At 38.4% G+C, this 24,464-nt stretch overlaps 1 protein-coding gene across 1 annotated transcript in view; it reads right to left on the bottom strand.

The window, feature by feature from the left end:
• The window catches only part of LOC127450696 (voltage-dependent T-type calcium channel subunit alpha-1I-like), a 231,779-nt gene that overhangs the window by 16,555 nt on the left and 190,760 nt on the right, over positions 1 to 24,464 (bottom strand). The window contains exons 24-31 of the mRNA XM_051714981.1: positions 22,491 to 22,740; positions 21,412 to 21,563; positions 21,058 to 21,167; positions 19,739 to 19,872; positions 18,587 to 18,657; positions 14,760 to 14,838; positions 14,029 to 14,150; positions 10,125 to 10,511 (exon numbers count right to left, since the gene is read on the bottom strand). Of these exons, the coding sequence (XP_051570941.1) occupies positions 10,125 to 10,511; positions 14,029 to 14,150; positions 14,760 to 14,838; positions 18,587 to 18,657; positions 19,739 to 19,872; positions 21,058 to 21,167; positions 21,412 to 21,563; positions 22,491 to 22,740 (1,305 nt within the window). The remainder of the gene's footprint in view (positions 1 to 10,124; positions 10,512 to 14,028; positions 14,151 to 14,759; positions 14,839 to 18,586; positions 18,658 to 19,738; positions 19,873 to 21,057; positions 21,168 to 21,411; positions 21,564 to 22,490; positions 22,741 to 24,464) is intronic.

The raw sequence follows: 24,464 nt of genomic DNA on the forward strand, positions 1-24,464 counted from the left end.
AATACAAAATGTAAAATATATTGAGTTTGTATAAGAGAGTTTAGAGTGTCATGAAAAGGCTTTATCTGCTAAAGTGAATTGGGAAAAGAGTGATGCTCTGTGGTGTGGTCCAAATGATTTGGGACCACTGCTTCCTGCTGGGTTGCAATGGAGAAAAAGTGGCTTTAAATACTTAAGTGTTTTTAGGTACTGAGTACAGAAAACAGAATTGGGAGGGTTTAGTGGAAAAAGTGTGTGCTCGGTTGTTTCGCTGGCATTGGCTGCTAACCCAGCTGTCATATGGGGAAGAGTTCTAATCTGCAACAATCTAGTTGCCTTGTCTTTGTGGAATAAGACGACTATACTTGAACATCCAGAACAATTACTAAAAGACAGCACTTAATTAATTATTTCTGGCCAGGATAACATTGGTTGAAAGCACCAGTACTTTATCTGCCCAGGCAAGAAGGAGGGCAAGGTTTAGTGGACATAAAGTCTACAGTAAAAGCTTTTCGACTTCAGACGGCCCAGAGACTTCTGTACAAAGAGAATGTGTGCTGGTCTGAGGTACCCTGTGCACTCCTGCAGAGAGCGGGTGGTATGGAGCTGGATCGTCATCTTTTTCTCATGGACACTGTAAATCTTGACCTAACAGGACAAACAACGTTCTATAGGTCCATTTTGAATGCATGGACATTTTTCACATTTTCTAGAGAGCCAGATGGTGTTCAGCGTTTGTGGCTAGAGAAAGAGCCACTTTTGTGTAATGCTGCAGTGAATGTGGACATTTTACAGTCAATATCCTTGAGGAAGGCTATGTGGACTGCAGGTATAACCAAAGTTGGACATTTATTTAACAAGGATGGTTAGATATAAGCAGAAAATTTTGCTGAAAGCTTGGTATCAAGTCAGCCGGCTGGTACAGAAACTGATGAACAAATGTATGATATTTTTCCCATTGGACAATAGATTTTCTTCAGAAAGACACATTAAGGAAGAGAACATCTCTGGTTTTCCAGATTTGAGAATTTCAGCAGCAGTTGGGACAAGGCAGGAAGCAGAGGGTAGTTTGCTCACTTTTGAAATACCTCAACTGGGACATTTTAGTGACACCAAGAAGAAAACCCTCTATATATTGTGTGTAAAAGTATTACATCTTAAGTCTCTTGAGAATGTTAAAAACTCAAAATGGCAAGAAGTGCTTGGAGCAGAAAGGTAGCTGGAGGACCTTGTATAAACCCACCATCGATAAAAAGGACTGGTGATCTGCAGTTGTAGGTTGTGCATGGTATAATAGCTACAAACAGTTACTGAGCACACATTGATCCACAGGTAGGGAAGGGGTGTCCATTTTGTGGACAACATGAAACTGTGTTTTTTTTTATTTCTAAACTGTGAGAGATTGGTTCCTCTGTTTCATAAATTAGATGACTGGTGTCAAAGATTGTTGAAGTGTTTAAAACAATGTTTTTAAATTTTTTATTTTTTATTTATTTATGGTCCTAAATACAAATTCAAACCTAGTAAGAAAGAGGTCCATGTCCTGTTGATTTTTTTTTGTTTGTTTTTTTTATTGGTCAAGCGAAATTAGCAATATGGTTGTCAAAAAAAAAAAAAAAAAAAAAACTGAATGGTGGTGGGTCAACTGAAGTTGTTTTGATTTTAACGGGGCTACTAAATTCCTGTGTAAACAAAATTTGCATATTATTAATTAGCTGAAGACTTGGAGATGTTTAAATTGAAGTGGGGAATTAATAATTGTATTTGTGAAGTTACGCATGATTGACAGCTGTATGTTTAAGGGGAAATTTGTATTTTTTTATGTATGTTATGTATGTATGTATATACATACTGTATACACACTGAACAGCCACAACATTAAAACCACTGACAGGTGAAGTGAATAACATTCAATATCTTGTTACAATGGGACATGCCAAGGGGTGGGATATATTAGGCAGCAAGTGAACAGTCAGTTCTTGAATTTCATGTGTTGGAAGCAGGAAAAATGGGCAAGCGTAAGAATCTGAGTGACTTTGGCAAGGACCAAATTGTGATGGCTAGACGACTGGGTCAGAGCATCTCCAAAACAGCAGGTCTTGTGGGGTATTCCCAGTCTGCAGTGGTTAGTACCTACCAAAAGTGGTCCAAGGAAGGACAACCAGTGAACCGGCGACAGGGTCATGGGCACCCAAGGCTCACTGATGCTCGTGGGGAGCGAAGGCTAGCCCGTCTGGTCCGATCCCACAGAAGAGCTACTGTAGCACAAATTGCTGAATAAACATATTGCTGGCCAAGCTTGCTGTGTATGGGGATGTGTAGCCACAGACCGGTCAGAGTGCCCATGCTGACCCCTGGCACATGAGTGTCAGAACTGGACCATGGAGCAATGGAAGAAGGTGGCCTGGTCTAATGAATCATGTTTTATTTAAGATCATGTGGATGGACAGGATGATGCACAGGACGCACCATGGGAAGAAGGCAGGCAGAGGCAGTGTGATGCTCTGGGCAATGTTCTGCTGGGAAACCTTGGGTCCTGGCATTCATGTGAATGTTACTTTGACATGTACCACCTACCTAAAGATTGTTGCAGACCACGTACACCCCTTCATGGCAACAGTATTACCTGAGGGCAGTGGCCTCTTTCAGCAGGATAATGCGCCCTGCCTCATTGCAAAAATTGTTCAGGAATGGTTTGAGGAACATGACAAAGAGTTCAAGGTGTTGACTTGGCCTCCAAATTCCCCAGATCTTAATCCGATTGAGCATCTGTGGGATGTGCTGGACCAACAACTCTGATTCATGGAGGCCCCACCTCACAACTTACAGGACTTAAGGATCTGCTGCTAACGTCTTGGTACCAGATACCACAGGACACCTTCAAAGGTCTTGTGGAGTCCATGCCTCGACGGGTCAGAGCTGTTTTGGCGGCACGAGGGGGACCTACACGATATTGGGCAGGTGGATTTAATGTTGTGGCTGATTTTTAATCACACAATAACAAAGATAAGTACAAAAGAAAACATCTCACAGCTCTCTTTATTTGTCTTTACTACTAATTGTTTACTTGTCTTGAATATTATTAAATGTAAAAACTTTACTTAATTGAGAAATACTTGAAAATTACATGCCTTTTGTTTAATTGTTTGAATTTTTTTTTTTTTTTATGTACAAGAGTGTGTTAAAGTATATACATTGTTGCTGCTGTATTAGAATTGGTGAATACTTTACAATAAGGTTGTATGTGTTAACATTAGCTACCTCATTAGTTAACAAAAATACTTTTACAGCATTTTTAATAATAGCTGATTGTAATTTAAAATTTTTAAGAATAAAAGTTGTATATGTTAACGTTAGTTAATGCATTATAAACTAATGGACTAACAATGGACAACTGTATTTTCATATGAACATAAACCAAGATTAATAAATGCTGTTTTTATGAAAAATGCTGTTTTTTAATGAAAAAAAAAGAAGAAGAAATTGTTCATTGTTAGTTCATGATAGCTACTACTTATGTTAACAAATACAACCTTATTGTAAAGTGTTACCAAATTGGTGTTAAAAATTGTGAAATTTAACTTAGGGTTAGGGTTAGGGTTAGGTATTGCTATCGACTATTGAAATGCGAGTATCTTGACAACCCTAAACTGTGGAACAGTCCATTAAGAGATGAGAATTCATTTTGTGAAATATCCTGCGGACCACCTGTGAATGCAAAACTTAAGCAAAAAATTATCCTTATTAATGAGACCTTTGCTTTCCTGCTGTCTATTTATCTTCTTCCGTTCTGCCTTTCTCTCTGTCTCTGTCTCTCAGGAGATGAAATGCTTTTAGTTTGCTGATTTAGCTTCTGCTTGAAGTCAAACAAGTCTTCCCAATTCCCGTTCTGCTGACTGTCATGCACACCTCTTTCCTGTCTTGCTTTCTCTCTCCCTCTTCATCTCTCAGCCCCTGAACCTGCAGGTGGTGATAAGGACTGAGCTCAATGCATGGAAAGCTGCTGTCAAGTCTATTTTGTTTTGTGTGGCTTTGGTGTTTGTGTGTGTTTGTGTCACAATCTATCTGAGAGCCTGAACTGGTATGGGACATCACCTCCTGCAGGCAGTGATCTGTCTCTTTGGATCATGTAATTCAAATAAACTCACACCAGCATCAGCATTAGGGCTAGTTTCAGAGCATGCACCCACACTGCAACAGCAGCTGAAAATGTGAACCAAAAAATATGGCAGGGTAACAAAAAAGACACATCTGATCCTGTACAGTTGAAGTCAGAAATGTACATACACTTAGGTTGAAGTAATTAAAACTAATAATTAAAACTCCACAGATTTAATATTAGCAAACTATGGTTTTGGCAAGTCATTTAAGACATCTATTTTGTGCATGACATGAGTAATTTTTCCAACAATTCTTTACAGACAGATTGTTTCACTTTTAATGAACTACATCACAATTCCAGTGGGTCAGAAGTTTACATACACTAAGTTAACTGTGCCTTTAAGCAGCTTGGAAAATTCCAGAAAATGATGTCAAGCCTTTAGACTATTAGCCAATTAGTTTCTGATAGGAGGTGTAATGAATTGGAGGTGTACCTGTGGATGTATTTTAAGGCCTACCTTCAAACTCAGTGCCTCTTTGCTAGACATCATGGGAAAATCAAAATAAATCAGCAAGGTTCTCAAAAAAAAAAAAAAAAAAAAAATGTGGACCTCCACAAGTCTGGTTCATCCTTAGGAGCAATTTCCAAATGCCTGAAGGTACCACGTTCATCTGTACAAACAATAGTATGCAAGTATAAACACCATGAGACCACACAGCCATCATACCGCACAGGAAGGAGATGCATTCTGTCTCCTAGAGATTAAAGTTTGGTGCGAAAAGTGCAAATAAATCCCAGAACAACAGCAAAGGACCTTGTGAAGATGCTGGAGGAAACAGGTAGATAAGTACCTATATCCACAGTAAAATGTGTCCTATAACGACATAACCTGAAAGTCTGCTCAGCAAGAAAGAAGCCACTGCTCCAAAACCGTAGAAACCATAAAAAAGCCAGACAAGAGTTTGCAAGTGCACATGGGGACAAAGATCTTTCTTTTTGGAGAAATGTCCTCTGGTCTGTTGAAACAAAAATGGAACTGTTCGGCCATAATGACCATCATTATGTTTGGAGGAAAAAGGGTGAGGCTTGCAAGCCAAAGAACACCATCCCAACCGTGAAGTATGGGTGTGGCAGCATCATGTTGTGGGGGTGCTTTGCTGCAGGAGGGACTGGTGCTCTTCACAAAATAGATGGCATCATGAGGAAGGAAATTTATGTGGATATATTGAAGCAACATCTCAAGACATCAGCCAGGAAGTTAAAGCTCGGTCGCAAATGGGTCTTCCAAATGGATAATGACCCCAAGCATACCTCCAAAGTTGTGGCAAAATGGCTTAACGACAACAAAGTCAAGGTGTTGGAGTGGTCATCACAAAGCCCTGACCTCAATCCAATAGAAAATTTGTGGGCAGAACTGAAAAGCAAGGAGGCCTACAAACCTGTTTTGAACTGTTACACCAGTTCTGTCTGGAGGAATGGGCCTAAATTCCAGCAAAGTATTGTGAGAAGTTTGTGGAAGGCTACCCAAAATGTTTGACCCAAGTTAAACAATTTAAATAAAATGCTACCAAATACTAACAAAGTGTATGTAAACCTCTGACCCACTGGGAATGTGATGAAAGAAATAAAAGCTGAAATAAATCATTCTATCTACTATTATTCTGACATTTCACATTCTTAAAATAAAGTAATGAAATAGGGAATGTTTTCTATGATTAAATGTCAGGAATTGTGAAAAACTGAGTTTAAATGTATTTGGCTAAGGTTTATGTAAACTTCTGACTTCAACTGTAGATCAACAGGTAGAGCAATATGCTAGCAATGCCAGTGTCAGGGGTTTGATTCACAGGAAACACAATAGACTGGCAAAATGTATACCTTGAATACACTTTATGTCTCTCTGGATAAAAGCATCGGCCAATTGAATAAATGTGTAGGGTACAACGGGGCTAAAGGCACCCCTTAAGGAAATGGTTTTTTTTTTCAGGTCACAAAATGTATCACTAAGTGCAAATAGCCCATCTTGTTGGCAGAGGCTATTTACACTAACTCCACCCACCACTGCTCAGACCAAACTCAAGACTGCTGATCAAATGAAGGTGGGCATATTTTAATTTTTCGCAATGGGGCAGCGACATTAAACTGGTTAATGGGTTAAACATTTAGTGGATTAAGAGATTGGATAACTAAGTGACTATTTGCGCTCCAATATTCTGGTGGAAACACAGGATTTAATGACAAACTGCACCCCTATGTGCAGCTGTAGTAGCATTGTGTGTAATAATGGTATGTGTATGTATTGTCATGCAGGAGATCCAGGTTCGAATCCCACCCTTTGAATACTTCCTAGAATACTACTTATAGTAATAAATAAAAGAGATTCCTCGCAGTGATTTGGTCACAGTGAAGGTCGGGAAGTTGAGAGAAGGATTTGATCAGGATAAAATTAACCATGGTTTTACTGTAGTAATATTGTAGTAACCATGTGTTTTGGTGGAAACTATATAGTTCTGGTATTACTACAGTAACATGTTGTTAATAGTAGTTAATAGTACCATGTTTAATTTTGTGGTTACTATGATTTTACAAAAAAAAAAAAAAAAAAAAAAAAAAAATACCATGGTGATACTATGGTTACTGTAGTAAAACCATGGTTAATTTTTTAAGGTAGGGTTAGGGGTAGGGTTTGGTGTATGGTGTCTGTGAGACTCTAAATAAACACAATAAAAATGCTGCACTAAAAGTGATGCCACTGTACTGTATGTTAGTATTTAAACATGGGTGTAAGAGTATCTGCCACTATTTGCACTAGTGTGCAAATAGCATCTAACACTATTTTCACATAGTGCAAAGAAGATGCTTTTTGTTACTTTTCACACTTAGTGTAAATAGCATCTATCGCTAGTTGCACTTAGTGTAAATAGCATCTATCGCTAGTTGCACTTAGTGTAAATAGCATCTATCACTATTTGCACTTGTTTTGATTAAAATTTTGTTTCTAAAAAAAGGTGGTGAGGTAGCCTTTTACCTCACACTTGGGGTAAAAGTCTCCCTCACTTGAGGTAAAAGGCCTCTAGGGGGTTTAAAAATATAAAAAAATATTATAGTTTATTAAAAATAACTACTTCAGAAAAAAAGTCAACCATTTCCTGATCATTTCGAACACATTTGGCATTTCATTACATCTCAAGTATTCTATAAACAAACTAATCTCTATTATGATTGGATGAGTCCATGTGAGCCCACTTTGAATATTTGTCATAACAAATCTATTCGCCCCACTTTGTAAAAACCAATGTGTTATAGGGGCCTTTAGCCCCTGCAAAAGGGGGGCTTTTTACCCCAAATACTATCCTTTCACTCATTGGACAGTTATTGAAAAAAATGTTTGATTTAAAGACCTTAAACAAAACTGAAAATGCTAAATTAGTATTTTGTCTCAAAAGAAATTTGTTTATTTCAGGGATTTTCATTAGCTACATAAAAAAAAAAAAAAAAAAAAAAAAAAAAAAAATATATATATATATATATATATATATATATATATATATATATATATATATATATATATATATATATATATATAATAAAATACATTGTAAAAAAAATATAAACAATGATATCAAATTACCTCAAAATCAACCTTTAGACAACACATACAAATATCTCATCGATTAGGAACATTTTTGCAGTGCATAGTGACAAACAGGTGTTTAGGAAAGCGCTGAGAAAGTTTCTGTTGCTATTTTGTGTTTTGGGAGAAAATAAAATCAATGGAGCCTTCTACCCTGTGGAGCCTTTAGCCCTGTTGTACCCTATATACAATATGTCTCCATTCACAAGGCTTGAAGCATTTGTGAGTTTAATTTTAAAATTGTCTGAAGGCCATTCCTTCCAATATGTACAGTCTGTACACCTGTATGTATGAGCATTTACAAATGCATACCACTCACAATTAGCTCCATAAACAAATCCAGCTTCACTATAGAATCCAAGTGCTTAACACTGCAATGAACCCAACCCTTCAATTAGCATTCCATTCCTCTTTCTTTATCTGTCCTCCTCCTTTCTTTTCCTCTTCGCTCGGCAGTTACATAATCTGCTGCAGAAGCTATAAATGGACAGGTGAAGACAATTATAGCTCCACAATAGCTGCCTGACTGTGAGTCATCACTGCATGCATGTGTGTGTGTATGAGAGCACACTGCAATATTAGTCAGTATTCTGTTTTTAGCATTTATTGTAATCTATGTGTATGTGAGGGACTTTTGTTTCCTGGTTTGTATTGATGGATTCGATTTAGTAGTTGATCATGTGATCTTGAACTTAATTAAAAAAGGTGAATAATTGTGGTTCGGTGTGTTTACATGTCTCAGAGTGTTGCAGACTGACGCAAACGTGTTGCTATGGCGACAGGACCCAAGCTGGGGCAAGTCCTGAGGCTCCATTATGAAAACGTCTCCTTCTGTGCCTTCTACTTCCCCTCATTATGCCTCTTTTGCCCTTTTTAGCAGACCCAAATCATACTCAAACTTCATGAGCAAAGGGAACTAACATTTGTCTATACACAAAGACAAATGATTGCAACAAAACACTACAGACACTATGAACACTCATCTAAACCATCCAGCTGCTGTTCATTCATCCATCCATCTCATCATATAATAAAGCGATAAGACACAGCACTGTGCGTTAAAGTGATTTTACCATGGGAAAATGGTGTTCTAAGGCATTAGGTGAGATGTGAAATGGAGACACCAATATTCAATAAGTAGTTACATTTATTAATATCAATAGAGTGTTCCGAGTTCAATACAAGAATGTTCCGGGTTCAATGCAAGTTGAGCTCAATCAACATCATTAGTGGCATAACGTTGATAACCACAAACAATCATTTAAATTCGTCCCTTGTTTAAAGAAAAATAAATAAATAAACAAATTGCTGTGAAGCTTTTACAATGGAAGTCAATGGGGTCAGTCCAAAAACATTAAAATGCACACTATTTCAAAATCATGGCCACAAAATTTCGACATTACACATGCTAACATGATTTAGTGTGATAAAATCAGTGATTTACTGGTGTTATGACATTTACCACATTACAGGGTTTACTGCCATTACTTTAGCATGACAACAAATTGTAAATTGGATATAGCTTTACACAGATAAGGTTAGAAAGTTATTTTATCACACTAAAAGCATATTAACCTGCATAATATTTATGTATTGTTGCTATACATTTGTATTTTAACGTTTATAAACTGTCCCATTCACTTTTATTGTTAGTGCCTTACTATAACTGCAATTTATTTGTAAATAAATAAGGGATAAGTACATTTTTGTTTTTACTATTTTTTTTTTGTGGTAATCAAAATCTTTTGAACCTGGAACATTCCTTTAATAATCGCAATAAACAAATCTGCTGCCAAGTAATATAGTTAATTAGCCAGCTGTAGTCTAATTAACTATTAGCTGTAGTTTTGTTTATGGTTGCCAAGCAACCTGACACTGGTGCAATAATATTTAATGTGGTGTCACTGGCGTGCGTTAATTTGCATTTCACAACAGCATCGAACATGGCTCATCCAATCAGAACTGGATATAATTTTGGGAACTACCGGTATCCATTTAATAATGGATTATTCCTCCATCAACAATCAGTCAATCAATCTATGCATATTTATCCAATAATCGCTCATTCATAATTCAATCCATCCATCCATCATTAGTGTGACCATCTTTTCAACCAAACCATATTTTAATCAATCCATTCCTCTATCCATCCATTAATCAATCCATAATTCAATCATTTATTATCCATCCATTATCAGTGTGCCAATCAATCAATGCATAGATTCATCTACCCAGTTCTCGCAAAAATCTACATATAAATCCATTCATACATCCATTAAACCAAGTCATGTATTCATGAATATGCATTCCTACATCAACAATCTGTAAATCCATCCATCATTCAATCATTATCCATCAATCCATCCATCCATCCATCCCCTTTCCCTACCAGTGTTGCACATGTTCTACCTGTGCCGGGGAGTACAGTTTCCTGGCACTGTTGGGGTCGTGGGCCCCTGGGTGTGTAATGGGGGAATGAGGTGGAACAGTAGAGCTTGGTCCAGCTCCCTGATGCCCCCCAGCACTTCTCTCCACTCCAGACCCTCCTCCTCCTCCCACACCTCTGATACAGCAGAGCGTTCCCTGTGCAAGCTCCAGTTCAATCTCTGCATCCATCTCTGCCTCCTCTTGGGCTTCTTTGTTTGAGTCGTCCAGGTGTTTCATCAGCACTGCCACGACCACGTTGATGAGAACAAACTGGGCCGTCAGCACAAAGCTCACAAAGTACAGTGGAGAGATGAATTGTAGGCTGGGATTGCAGGTGTATTCGCCGGATGGGCATTCTCGAAGAGTGTCCTACAGGAGTGTAGATACAAAGAGAGAGAGAAAAAGAGAAAGACAAAGAGAGTTTTGATAAAAGTCTGAAGTAAATAAAACAATGAAAAAGCTTAAGTGTGCAATTTCGTGACCAAACAGAATTGCAAAAATGTTTAAACTGAATCCAGTAAACTCCATAGGTTGTACAAACAGATAGCTCCGCCCCAGACTCACACAATTGGTTGTACCAGAGTTGCTGTGTCAGGCTGAATGGGCCACTCAAACAAGGGAGGAATGTTTTGATCACACCACGGTTCCATAGTGTTAGTAGATGTTCACACAAAACACGTTTTTGCATCTGTTTGCACAGTTTTTCAATTGTTTTTCTATTTAAACATGCAATAGACTTTGGATGTTGCGCTGCGTCTCGCTGTTTTTTCAGCATCACATTCTTATGCCGTATCAAGGTAAAAAGTACTTCTGTGTAGACCGGCAATCAGCGTTCTGTTCTACTTGTTGCACTGCGTCTAGCTTTTTCTTTAGCATGACCCTTACACTTCAATGTGAAATTAATGCTTTGGCTTCTTTTGGAACTAGTTTGTCTGCACAAAAATAATCAAAATAGCTGGCCATATTTTCCGCATCTGAAATTGCATACTGTCACATTGTATATATGTGTGTGTGTGTGTGTGTGTGTGTGTGTGTGTGTGTTTGTGTGTGTGTATATTTACATACATACATATACATTTTATATATATATATATATATATATATATATATATATATATATATATATATATATATATAACGATTTTAAATGCACGACGTGGAGGCGAAGAACCACCCGAAGCAAGGCAGAGACTGGGGGCTCTAATGACTATATGTGGCACTTCAGCACAGAAACATAATATACACAACACATTACAGTTTAAATTGTTTTGCATTGTCTGGCTGAACAGCGAAAGAAGCATTTAATAGGTCCTGATTTCAATCTCTCACCCTCCGTTCAAAACAAGCTGAATTCCATTATGTGTCCAGTCGATCCACACTTCAGAAGCTCACTGGAAATAGTAGTTCAACAAGGTAATTTTTTCTTACTGTTTTATGAATACTGAGGATTCGGACATACTATTCCATTGGCATACTGCTTTTGGCATACTATATAGTAGGGAAGTATAGACCATTTCAAATATGTAAACAAAAACAAAGGAATTAAAATGCTACCTGGCCTGGGAGCACTTCCGGTATCAGTACCGGATCCTATAATTAAGGCTCTGAGTTAACATATCAAACATTTAACTGAAGTGACTGAAGTGATCCAAACATGTTGTTCATACTGAGCATCTATGCGAGAGAGGCGATGAAATTGTACCATGATGCTCACAATTATTTCCTCAGCAAAGAGAATATTGTGTATTGATTTGCTCCTATTATAATCAATGAAGCCATTCAAATAAGCTGTCTGTGTAACCTGTGGACAAGGTAAGGATTTTTTGTGTGTGTGTTCCAAATTTTGGAAATTTTTCAAAGTCCTTTTGAATAAAAGTATCTGCTAAATGACTAAATGTAATAGTAAATGACTTGCACAGCTTCATTCATTATAATGGGAGTGATCTATTGTCACTTTTAGAGCTCTACCTCTCAAACATACAATTACTTGGCATAAATTTTATTCAATTACCAGAGATAAGATGTGTGCTACAGTTGTTAGTACTGCACATATCCAGCCACCTTGCTTCACTGCTGTGGTTCATGCATTCATTTGTGGTTGCTTTTTCAGAGATCTAAACACTTTAATTTCTGTTAGTTCCAGGCATCCAGTGAGCATCCAGTCACCAAACAACATGGTCCACATTTTAATAATGACATTTTATGACAATTGTGTTAACGTTACTAACGTTTATCATGGTAAAGTCACTATGAATGTTTTGAATGAGTATATATGAGAACTAGTAGAAAATGTTCAATGAACAAAAATGTAATTTCCTTAAACCGACAAATAGTCCTTGAAATTGTCTACATATATTCTGCCGTAGCGATTGTCTCTGAAATGACAGTTACTCGATATCAACTTAGTGTTTATAGAACTGTGGTATAAAAGCAATTTGGTCACACTTGACATCCAATTTTGAGGTATTACACAAATCTGCTGGATTACATTAATAAAAAAATAGCCTTGGAAATTTCAAAAAGATATTTGCTATGGCTTCTACTTCCAAGAGGCTGCTGGTAACCAGTATTTATGTGTGACAGTTGACTTCCCCTTCCTCCTCTCATCATCTGCAGTTTGATAAGCATGTGTGGCGCCATTTCAAGCAATATGAACAAATCCCATTATGGCACTTTCATTCTGATATATTCTGATTTAATATAAACTCTCTCTTTTTATTCTTCAATAGCTGCAGTGACTGAGTGGCAGATGGGTGCAGGCTCTTGCAGTCATTTTGATTGGCCACACATGCGTACGGTTCAGGCTCGGGGAGGTGGTGCTCTCTGCAGGTATGTAGGAGCTCAGGTTGTAATTTGCAGCTCTGATTATGGTGCTTTAGCTGCTAGGAAGATGCCACAAGATCCATCAACCATAAAACTCATTGTGTGTGTGCCTGAAGTTGGGAGCCTGTCACACTCCATCAAACACACCCCCTGGTGAGTGTGGGGCATTCTGCATGGATATCGCACAGATACATCCTCATTTATTCAGGTATGCTTTACCACTGTGCTGAATATGCTGAGTTGGCAGATTCTCCATCTTATTGCTATCATATGAAAGCCTGGTTGGAGAGAAAGAGAAGATGAATCTAGGCAGGTTCTCTTTGCATAGGCTGCTAAAAACGCATTTCTGAAAACAACAAAACAAATCATTGTTCCACGATCGCTGTTAAAGTACTGCCTGTCAAATTCCAGTGCAAGACCAACAACCATTGCCTTGCGCAAATTGTGTTTTGATCAACGTGTTCCAAAATCATGATCAACGTGTTCCATACGCATCACGGAAAACGGAGTTTTGAACCGATTGAGTCTTCATTTTGAAATGAGACTTCATTTTAGAAGCTGTTTTAAAAAAAAAACAAATATATATATATATATATATATATTATTTTTGTGACACAACATGCTGATTACGTGTGTATGAGAGAAAACTCTACGTTTTCATAAATATCGTATCTGTATGGATGGGGCCTAAGAGACAAGCAAGAGAAGGGGAGGAGATAGATGATGAAGGAGACTGTGATAAAATAATGTTTCACATGTTTGCTGGTTCATATAGTCCTGGAGAACAAAATGTATTTAAAGTAAACATATTTGCCATTCTGTCCATAGTGGAGGGGCTCGAGCACAGGACTGGGCAGGACAGGACCAACCTAGTCTGACCTCCTTATCCTCAACAGCACTGATTTGTAAAAAAAAACAAAAAACATCAGATACCATAAGTGTCTTGTTCTTGCTCATATGTGTGCATCTGAAGTGTCTAGCTATCATCTCGTCCACGAGCGATATGCCAGCTTGCTCTGTTATGGGAAATGGGTACTAATGGGTCTTTGCTTTGGTACTATACCTTCATTATACCATTCCAGTTATCACCAGTAGAGACCTGGAATAGTGTGAGGAATGCCATGCCGAAGTTCTCAAATGTGGCATGACGACTCATGCCTTCACAGGGGTAGTCTTCATTGCACACTGTGATAGGACAGAGAGAAAGAGAGATGGAGTGTTTTTTTTTTTTTTATTGTAGCTATCGTATTGTAATGTATTGTATTGTATTTTATACTGTTTCTTTTGTGGGAGTTTTAGAACTGTTTATCAACTAACACAGTGTCCTTATTAGACACAACACAATAAAATCTCTTCTTTGCAAATCTAAGTGTCCTAACCAACTGCATCAGTCAACAACAAGCAATGTTTTGTTGGTTGCGTGGTTTCTATTCCTGTGGTGTTATGCTTGGTAGCCCCACCCATATACAAATCTTATTGGTCTAAAATTCACAAGACTGTATAATATTAAACATCAAATAAGTTTCTGACTGGCTCTCATTATGTCTCACAGAATTTTTGCTTTCAGTGTTAACAGGCAAATTACTTGATGCTGGCAACTTCTCATTTGATCAGGACACAGTGTACAAGCTTTGAATTCAGTGTAACCTCTACTGTCATGCAACTATGGTAAAAGCTTTCAATTCAAAATAACTGAAGAGACAGAATGCCAAAGAGTGAAAGAAAGTGCAATAGAGAGAGAAACAGAAAGAAAAGAGAGAAAGAATGAGTCAAAATAAAAAATACAAATATTACCTAGTTCTCCAAACAATTCCACTCCCAGTGCAGCATAAATGAAGAACAGCAGCATGAAGAGGAGACCAAGGTTCCCCACCTGAAACACACCAATCAAGACAAAAACCAACACACACACACACACACACACACACACTCTTAACACAGTTTAAAGAGGCAACACTCCATACTGCTGCTGTAATTTTGCACTTCCCGGATGCACTTCTCATGCATTAAAGTTCTGCATCTAATCGTATAGCGAAACATTTCAAACTTTTAAATATCTCAAACTTTAAAAGTAGAACTGGATTGCAAAGAGGGAACGCTACCCTGGGGTTTGGTACAGATGGAAGAAGCATCCGGAACAGACAAAACAATAACAAAAAACAATGCAGTGTACATTTTGTTGTCTCTGTTCCTGCAGTTTGAGTCCCTCTGCAGTCGTAGACTAACCCACAGCTGTACCTATTTCCCTGCTGCTTAATGAGACATTTTGCATAACCGTGACACACTCTAAAATTTGTACTGGTTGACAAATTTTAACCCGTCTATATTGATGTATGAGCTAAATTCTAGAACAGGGCACATTCTGACCAATGAGGGGCTAGTTTGCTCAAATGTGACTTTTATTAACACAGTTTTGGTCTGTTTTGAAATGGTGCCTTGTGAAAGTGAACCGAACCAAGAAGAAAATTCAACACTGTAACAATTTTAGCCCCTGTTTCAGAACAAATCACATAAGCTACAGGTCTGACAATGCCCTTAGACTGCATCCACAGCTGCACAGATGTGTTGAAACCAGGGACTAAAAACAAAATGTTTTTCATTTTGGTTCGTTCTGAGCAAAAACAGTATTTTTTCGTTCTGAAGCCTCCTTTCCAAAAGGTTACCGGTTAGAACAAAATAAAAGAATGGTTAATAATATTATTTTTAAAATGACAGTATTCTGCACTAATGGGTGGGTGAAAAACCAATCGTAGTGTTGCCAGATCTCACAAGAGAAACAAGCAGCGTGGTCTGGAAAAGCCACTTGCCACACCAAAATAAGCGAAAATAAGCAATAATATATATATATATTTCTGTGTGGTAGATGTATCGGCATAGAAGTCATAAGCAGATAATTAACAGTTAAGTATAATTCTATTTACAGATCTGCTTCTCAGGCAAACTCCAGCAGCATCAATTCTGCATTTAAGCAACACAACTGACAATATTTCAGTGAAGACTTGGAAACAACTGAGAAAAGTACTTTTTACCTATAATAATGTTTTCCTTGTAACTGGATTAGCTGTGCATGTATACTGTAGTATTTATACAGTACATAGTTGTTAAAAGGGCATCCACAAGGGGCAATTAGGCAAAGAAATGTGTGATGCAGTAATTTCCTTCAGGATCCAAGCACATGTTTAATTTTTATGGGGCAACATGAAGTGCTGTAGTTCCAAAAAATTTCAGTGATAAACCCTTTGGCCTTTAGTTTCATGAAAAAATTACTGGAACAAAATTAACCAGTTATATCCAGTTACCAGCATTTAAAAATAATGTTAACATTAAAAATAACAATTGAAAATCACTTTGTTCCATTTTTCGGTTACATTCTGCTAAAAAAAATGTTTGGTTTTGGTTTTCTTTTTTGTTCCTTGAACCATTTTTAGTCCCTGCTTGAAACATAAAAAGAGAGATGCAATAAAACTGAAGGAGATAAAGAATATGGCACAGGTGCTAACAGCTAGCCTAAAGTGCCGGCAATTACGAAAACAGTGTGATAGAGCTCTAGATGCATACAATTGTGAATAAAACAATTAGCTTAGATCATATTAATGTAATTTGTATAGTTATTTGATTCTGTTTGTAGTGTTGTTTTATGGGGTGTGCCAATGTGTATGATAAAGCATCAGCTGAGGTTTATTACCATTTAATGCTAAGTAATGGGCCATTGTTCCAGAGTAGGACAAACCAATGCTACAAAACTACACAAGCTTTTCTGCTCTTGAGATATAAACACTTTGAGGGAAACATAATGACCAAACAGAATGAGGATATGTGCAAAACTGCTGTACCATTGTACTGTGTATTAGTGGAGATCCCAAAAATTCTGTCGAAGAAGGCAGCTCACTGGGTTTCTGTGCCTATGATGCCCAAAAAAGCTGCATAGGAAGGTGGCTCACTAGGTTTCTACTGCATGAGCCTATGATGCCCAAAAATGCTGTCTAGGAAGGCAGCTCACTGTGTTTCTAAGCGACTATAATGACCAAAATGCTGTCTACTATGGCAGCTCACTAGGTTTCTAATGTATGTGCTTGTGATGACCAAAAATGCTATCTAGAAGGCAGCTCACAATGTTTCTATGTGCCTATAATGCCCAGACATGCTGCATAGGAAGGTAGCTAACTAGGTTTCTATGTGCCCATGATGCCCAAAAATGCTGCATAGGAAGGCAGCTCTAGGTTTCTATGTGACTATGCTGCCTAAAAATGTTGTCTCAGAAGGCAGCTCAATAGTTTTCTACAGTATGTAACTATGATGCCCAAAAATGTTGTCTAGACAGGCAGCACGTTTACCCTTGCTGTGTACCATGGTACAGTTATGGCATCAAACGTTAATACCATGGTACTTTGATATACTGTATACCTCAGTTGTGAATGATTACCAGTACCATGATATATGTCCAAAAACTATGGTATAAAAAAAACATGGTGGTGTTATGGTAGTAAAAGACATGGTGGTACCATGGCATTTTTGGTACTGTTTTTGTTATTGAAGGTTTGAAGCACAGAATTTCTGAGTAGTACAAGGATTGGTGTGAACAGTACAAAACATTGGTTTTCCAACCACCACTCCTTAAGGTACAGTCTTTATTATCTATTGCAATTTTATATGTGGGGGATGCTTATGGAATCTTCTGAAAGGACCAAAAAATCTATAAGAGGATCATAAAAAGGTTGAAGTAAATTATTTAGGCTAATCTAAAGCCTATATGGTGGTGCACACAAGCCAATTTGAACCTTATGGGGAATGAGTTGTATCTCTAATAGAACTGTGAAGGAAATTTAAAGGAGTTTATGGGAGGATGTACTAAATGTGTGGTCGGTGTATGAGAACTCTGTAAGAATGGTGTGTGGTAATCCTGTATGCCTGAATGCCTCTTTAATGAGCTGCAGCATTAATTACCTCCCAGATGCCATGGGGATAAGACACTGGGCCCAGCAGTAATGAGCAAGGGATCGATATCCACAAAGGAATGACGCTTTACTTCACCCTAGAGAGGTCTAGCCAGCAGTTCTCTCCCAAGGCAGTTACAACTCCGTGACCACTCAGATGACAACAATGCTCTATGTCTGCTATTTTAAATGTGTGTAAATATGTAGAGTACAATATGTGTGTACGTTTGAATCAGAGAGTTTTAGATTGGAAAATTGGTTCATAAAGCAAATACAAATTATACAAAAGGTTTTATTATAGGAGAAGGGTCAGGGTGAGGATTAGAATATTTCATAATTAGCTTGATGTAAAAACAATGGAAGTCTATGATATGTCCACATTTAGATCATTAAACGTGTGTATGCGTGTGTGTGCATGAGCTGTTTTCTTTTTCTCTCTCTGTGGGCCTTCCTTCTATTACATTTCAGTTTGCATTTCAGTTGAAAAGTTATGAAAGCATATGCCATTCAAGAGGGAGTTTGTGGCTTCTCTGAATCACCCACTTTCATGGGTGAATGAGTGAGCTGTTCCTGTTGCTGACCCTGCTCGGATGATTTCCTCTTTGAACTAGGCCAAAACGTGACTAAAAGCAGGTGGTGACAACAAAATGCTTCAACAGATGTTGGGGTTTGCAGCTGTATTCTTACCTGTGGCAGGGCTTGAACTACTGTATCCAGCAGAGCTCTCATTCCTGTGGCCATCTTTAACAGCTTTAATACTGCCAGAGAGAGAGAGAGAGAGAGAGAGAGAGAGAGAGAGAGAGAGAGAGAGAGAGAGAGAGAGAGTTACAGAGAGTTAAACAAGACAAGTCAATGTGTGTGCACATCTTAGAGCTGTTGATCATTTTAGCAAACAGTGAGTCTGATAACAGACAGCGGCATGTAATGTTCCCCCCCACTCCATTTTAATTCCAGTCTAAACGGCTAATGAGGAATGAAGGAAAAGGTCAGGGCTAAATTTAAACCCTCACACTGCTGCCCGCTCCACATACAATGCAGTCTACAGAGAGTGTAGCTGGCACGCTGACTCTGTGATGGCCGTGGACTAGACCAGGATTAAAGACCAGATTTCACTCTAGACAAACAGATCAATCCTCAATATTACAGCATCACTGACCTGTACAAAATACCATTTTGGTATGATGGATATTCATATTGGGTAATGAGGCAAACGTAAGACTCATCAGCTATTAGGAGCTTATCAACACATGGGCCACTGATCAGCTATTAGAGGGAAATGGTGATGAGAAATTTGGGGAGACAAATAGAATTTGGCTGTGAAAATCAGCAATAAAATAACATTTTGTAACAATATTTCAGTACATGAAAAAGGCTGGTATGTTTTGCCTTAGTGATTTCAGGCTGGCTGGCTGATTATAAGACTGAATAGTTAAGCAGCGCTTTGAGAAGGGGAATAAGGGGGTTTTGTGGTTCGCATGACTGATTATATGAGTAGATTGCAGACAAAACAAGTGGATGTTTGGCTGTTTATTATGATAAAAGGCAGGTGTTGGAGGCAAGGTTTAGGGGTTAGTGCATTTGCATCAACACGTTAATTTCACAAGTTCTGGCTCGCAATGTTTCCCAGTTCCATTCCCACTCTCTCCCCCATCATATCCTGTTCCCCCTCTACTTTCCACTAAATAAAATCTGTCCTTGGGAAAAAAAGGAAAAGGAGATAAAAGACAGGAGAGCAATGGCTGTGGTATGTGAGAATAACCACTGGCTATATTCTCAATATTATGCTAGAATTGATGTGTGTTGTTTGCCAATGGTGAGTAAGGTTTATGGGTGACTAACCACGGGCGATGCGCAGGACTCTCATGATGCGTATGATAGTGGGGTTGATTGGAAGAGCTGCACTGATCTCAATCTCCTCCAGAGTGATGCCCATGACTGACAGCAAAACTATAGCCAAATCCAGCTGGTTCCACCTACGCAAAAAAGGAAGAGATCTGCTCAGTTGTGCACTTCAAATCCAACCTTTTCCTTTAGTTTTCACTCTGCTCTGGTCATTTATTCCTCCAGAGAGGTGGCTTGAGAGAAATTAAGCTAACATTTAAAGCTCGGTCTGGTCAAACAGGCGGCTTGGGATATGGAATTTTGCTAGTGACCACTTAATAGCACCCAATTAAAGAGAATTAAGGACCCACTCCAGCACAAGTGACCTCATTTACTAATGCAGGATGGATATGGCTTGCTTTTGCACCACAGCACAAATCACAGTCACCCACATCTGCAGTGTTGGAACTTGCCACGGCACACCTGTCTGCACACACACTTCTGCCATCCAGCACTCGTAATTGTGACCTAGTTAAGAGGCACAGCGAGCTAAAACAATAAATAATGGCTTGTTGAAAGCTTTCTGGTGTCAGGCCTGAATATGCATGAATAAAAAAGACAAAGTGCAGTGCGGTGTGAACAGGCATATTTTTCCTCTTTAAAATGGGTCGATGCCATATATTCTCATAAAGCTACAATGTGCCAGGGTGTTAACACCCGGAACAACCTGTACTCGCTCATTGCATGTTGATACATGTCAGTATTAGTTTATGACAAGGTGGAGAAACAGATTCTGTAGTCTGGCTAATGATAAGTAGGAGTTCTATTAGGGAAAGAGATTTCATTAAACCCCTGAGACAAATAATTGTTCTCTCTCATTCTTTCTCCCTCTCTCTTGCTTTCTCACTCTCACTGCAGTCAGGTGCACTTTGTTCTATTAACACCATGCAGGGCTAATTTCATTTATATCTGCAGTCATAAATGCAAGAGCAGAAGCAACATTTTGCCAAGATTAGGTCAGGTGGAATTGCCTGAGTAGGAGAGGAGATGCGAAGAGAGGGGAGGAAAGGAGATATTAGGAGGAGACATGAGAAGAGGTAAAGGGAAGAGAGGAGAGGAGACATAAGGGTAAGTGAGAAGAGATTTAAGAAAAGGAAAGGGAAGGAGAGGAGGCATGAGGAAAAGTGAGAAGAGATTTGAGAAAAGGAAAGGGAAGGAGAGGGGAGGTGAGCAGAAGATAGGAAACATGAGAAAGGGAGAGGAGACATAAGGAAAGGACACATGAGAAAAGGAAAGGAGAGGAGAGAAGAAGAGAGGAGAAGGAATGAAGAGAATACCTGTCTTTGAAGAAACGTCGGAAGCCGAACGCGATGAGCTTAAGGACAGCCTCCAGCACAAAGGTGCTGGTGAAGAAATAATTACAGTACTTGAGAGCAATCTCCAGAGACTGGGGGAAGACAAGATACAGACGAAGAGAACGCAGAGAGACAGAGGAAGAGAACAAGAGAGGTGTGACTGATTAAACCAAGACTTTTGCCTCAGGTTCTTAAAAATGAGCAGAACCAGTCATTTACACATTAGTAATAAAATAATATAATGTATTCTATTAATGTTCAGGTAAAGCCTAATAAATGAAGACATGCAAGTCACACGCAGTTATGTAATGCTGTATGTTTTATGTTTTATCTTACATGAGGTTGGCTGTAGTGCTCCAGTGACATAGTCACAACATTCACACAGATGATGAAGGTGATGAAGATGTCCAGGTAGTGACTGGTGCACAGGGTGTGAATCATCAGTCGCACATGACTGTAACTGGCATAGTAGGGCAACTTCTGGGCCTCTAAGAGAAATTAGTACTTTGGTTTAGAATGAGTAAATACACCTCTTTCGACAACAAATACACTACATAGCCAAAAGTATGTGGATACATGAAGACTACACCCAAATGTGATCATAAGGACCAAGTGGGTCAGCGGAAATAATTCCTTCCCACCCCTTTCCTACTCCCACATAATATCTGACCACATATTACAAATGTTCCCTATTCCTAGTTTCACACTTCTGCACACCCCACTTTTCATCCTTCCTTCTTAACCATAACCAGAAGTTCCCTTTCTCAGCTTCCTCTAGACATATTCACTGCTGATCCAAGGATACCAATGTCTTTCAACAGATGCTGCATTGATCTTGAAATAAATCCTGACCTCCACAGGGTAAGTTGCAGCCCTACATCCATTTTCCCTGCACTCGGTGGACAGATCAGCATATTTTAAGCTGCCTCCATTCCCTCTTCCCATGGGACAGTAAGCTCAATCATTATGAATTTTCTAGCTGACGGTAACCATAACACTACGTCCAGCCTCAAGGACGTAATGGCGACCTCATAAGGAAATTTCGGATGCTGGCCCAGGTTGACCACCATTGACCAAACACTTTCAGGTGCCAGGACTGATCTTGCTTTCCTCTGTGCAGTGCCTAGTGCGACGACTCCTTAGCAATGGATGTAGCTAAAATAGAAAAACCTGTTAATTAGATGCCGTTGTTCACATACTTTGGGTCATGTAGTGTATGTCATAGTTTTGTGTATGATAAAAGGCTTCTCTTATCCGTAAACCAGAGGAAGATACTTCACAGTACACACCTGTATGGCCACTCCATCTGGCTAACACTATTACAAGTTGTCTGGAGAATTAAACTGGTTGTTCAGCAAATCATGTGCAAATCAAATCATCTCTTTTTATTTACTTTCACCGTGCTCCTTCCTCACCCTTCCCTCCCCCTTCCTTCCTCCCTCCCTCTTCCCATCTCTTTTTCTCGTTCTTACTCCGTCTTTTCTTCTCCATGCGCCTCAATCTCTTCTCCTCCCTCCTCTTGGCCTCTTCCACTTCCTGGTGTTGTCGGCACTTGTGGAAGTTCTCCACCACCACACCCACAAACATGTTCAGCACGAAGAAACTAACGATCAGGAGAAATGAGATGAAGTACAGCAGCATCCAGGGGTTGTTATTGGTTATGGGCTGATAAATGAAGAGACAAAAAGAAAATTGGACAAAAGTGTTATAAAAAAGCAACAGGCACACAAAAATGGTAACATTGGCAAGAACTCTACACATCCCTATAGTACCCCACAGTGCATTTATAACATCGAAAATTATTCTCTTCATCACATAATATTGCGTAATCAATATATTACCCATATTTCTTCAAAAAATGGGCATACAGAATAACAGGCATTGACACATTTTAGCTATATTCAAGATATTGTAAGTGATTAGTTTCATGATAATAAACATTTAGATGGCCTTAGTGTCTGTGTATTGAAGCCAAAGTTTTCTTGTTGAAAGCAATGGGGTTACCGGATACAAAGGGGCATCTTTGGTGTCTACATAGTGACACTTAATCATTATGTGCTGGTTGCTAACAGATGCAAGCTTGCCGCTTTTACAATCTAGGATTCTTTAAAGTCATTATTTTTCAGCTCCTAAGCCAAAAAAAAAAAAAGCCTGTTAGTATTCATGAAGCTGATTGTTTGTATTCAGGATTAAATATGCACTGTTGAATAAGTATTCCTTAAAGCTCTTTATTTATAAAAAAAAAAAAAAAAACAGACTTTTCTTTAATTCAGAGACCTTTAAACACTTTAGTACGTATGAAAATAAATTATTTAAAAAATTATTTAATTTTGGCTGCGTCATGGCCAGTGCTGGGGAGTAACGGAATACATGTAACGGGAATACATATTTAAAATACAAAATATAAGTAACTGTATTCCACTACAGTTACAATTTAAATCATTGGTAATTAGAATACAGTTACATTCAAAAAGTATTTTGATTACTGGAGAGATTACAATGCATTTTATTGTCATTTGTTTCATTTAATATTTGTCCTTTCAGATGGAAAACATTTATACATATAAATGATGCGATCCAAAGTGCATTTGAACAGCGGTGAAACACTTAAGCAGCATAATCAATGGCAAGAGTGAACAGAAGAGAACAGTGGGAAGATAATGAGCATGTAGTTTATACAGAACACAACTGTAATGTAGCTAGACTATGCATATTTCATTATATGTAAACGAGCCTGTAAACCTCTTTTTGGAATAAAGATTTAGCAAGAACATGGACATTGGTTGAAGAAAGGTGTGGACTTACAGTAAGCAGTCAATGAAAGTATTTATTGCTGATAATAAACAGGAATAACTGAAGATGAGTTGTTGAATATGCTGCATTATATGGGCAGAAACCGGTAGTTGCACTCACTTTTTTACAAAACCTTGGTCAACAGCACAAGAACATTCCATATGAATGAATGAATGAACAAATGAATAACTTACGCATGCACTTTTCTTGTATTCTGTCTCACCATATTAGGATATTTGTGGGTGTTCTGTAGGTGGAATTCATGTGCTCTTTACATGTGCATGTTTTTAAGTTGAATTGCGATTTATAAAGTGGGATGCATTTAGGAACATTTCTTCGTGCGTACGGACGTTTTATAAATCGTTCGTAGGAACATTTAGGAAATTGTCTTACGTTCACCTTTAAGATCATTTTACAAATGTCTTTATAAATGAGGCCCCTGGTGTCACAAAAAATTACGTTGTACAGGCCATGTCTTTACCTATGCTGTCAACCCCTGTTTTGGACCCTGGTAGTATGTCAGAGGCATAGGAGGAATCTGGTGGGTGCCAGTATCCCCTCAATTAATTTGTGTGTGTTTTCCTGTAGCTCAACTG

Source organism: Myxocyprinus asiaticus, chromosome 13 (assembly GCF_019703515.2).
Source record: "Myxocyprinus asiaticus isolate MX2 ecotype Aquarium Trade chromosome 13, UBuf_Myxa_2, whole genome shotgun sequence".
In the NCBI taxonomy this organism is placed as follows: Eukaryota; Metazoa; Chordata; class Actinopteri; order Cypriniformes; family Catostomidae; genus Myxocyprinus; species Myxocyprinus asiaticus.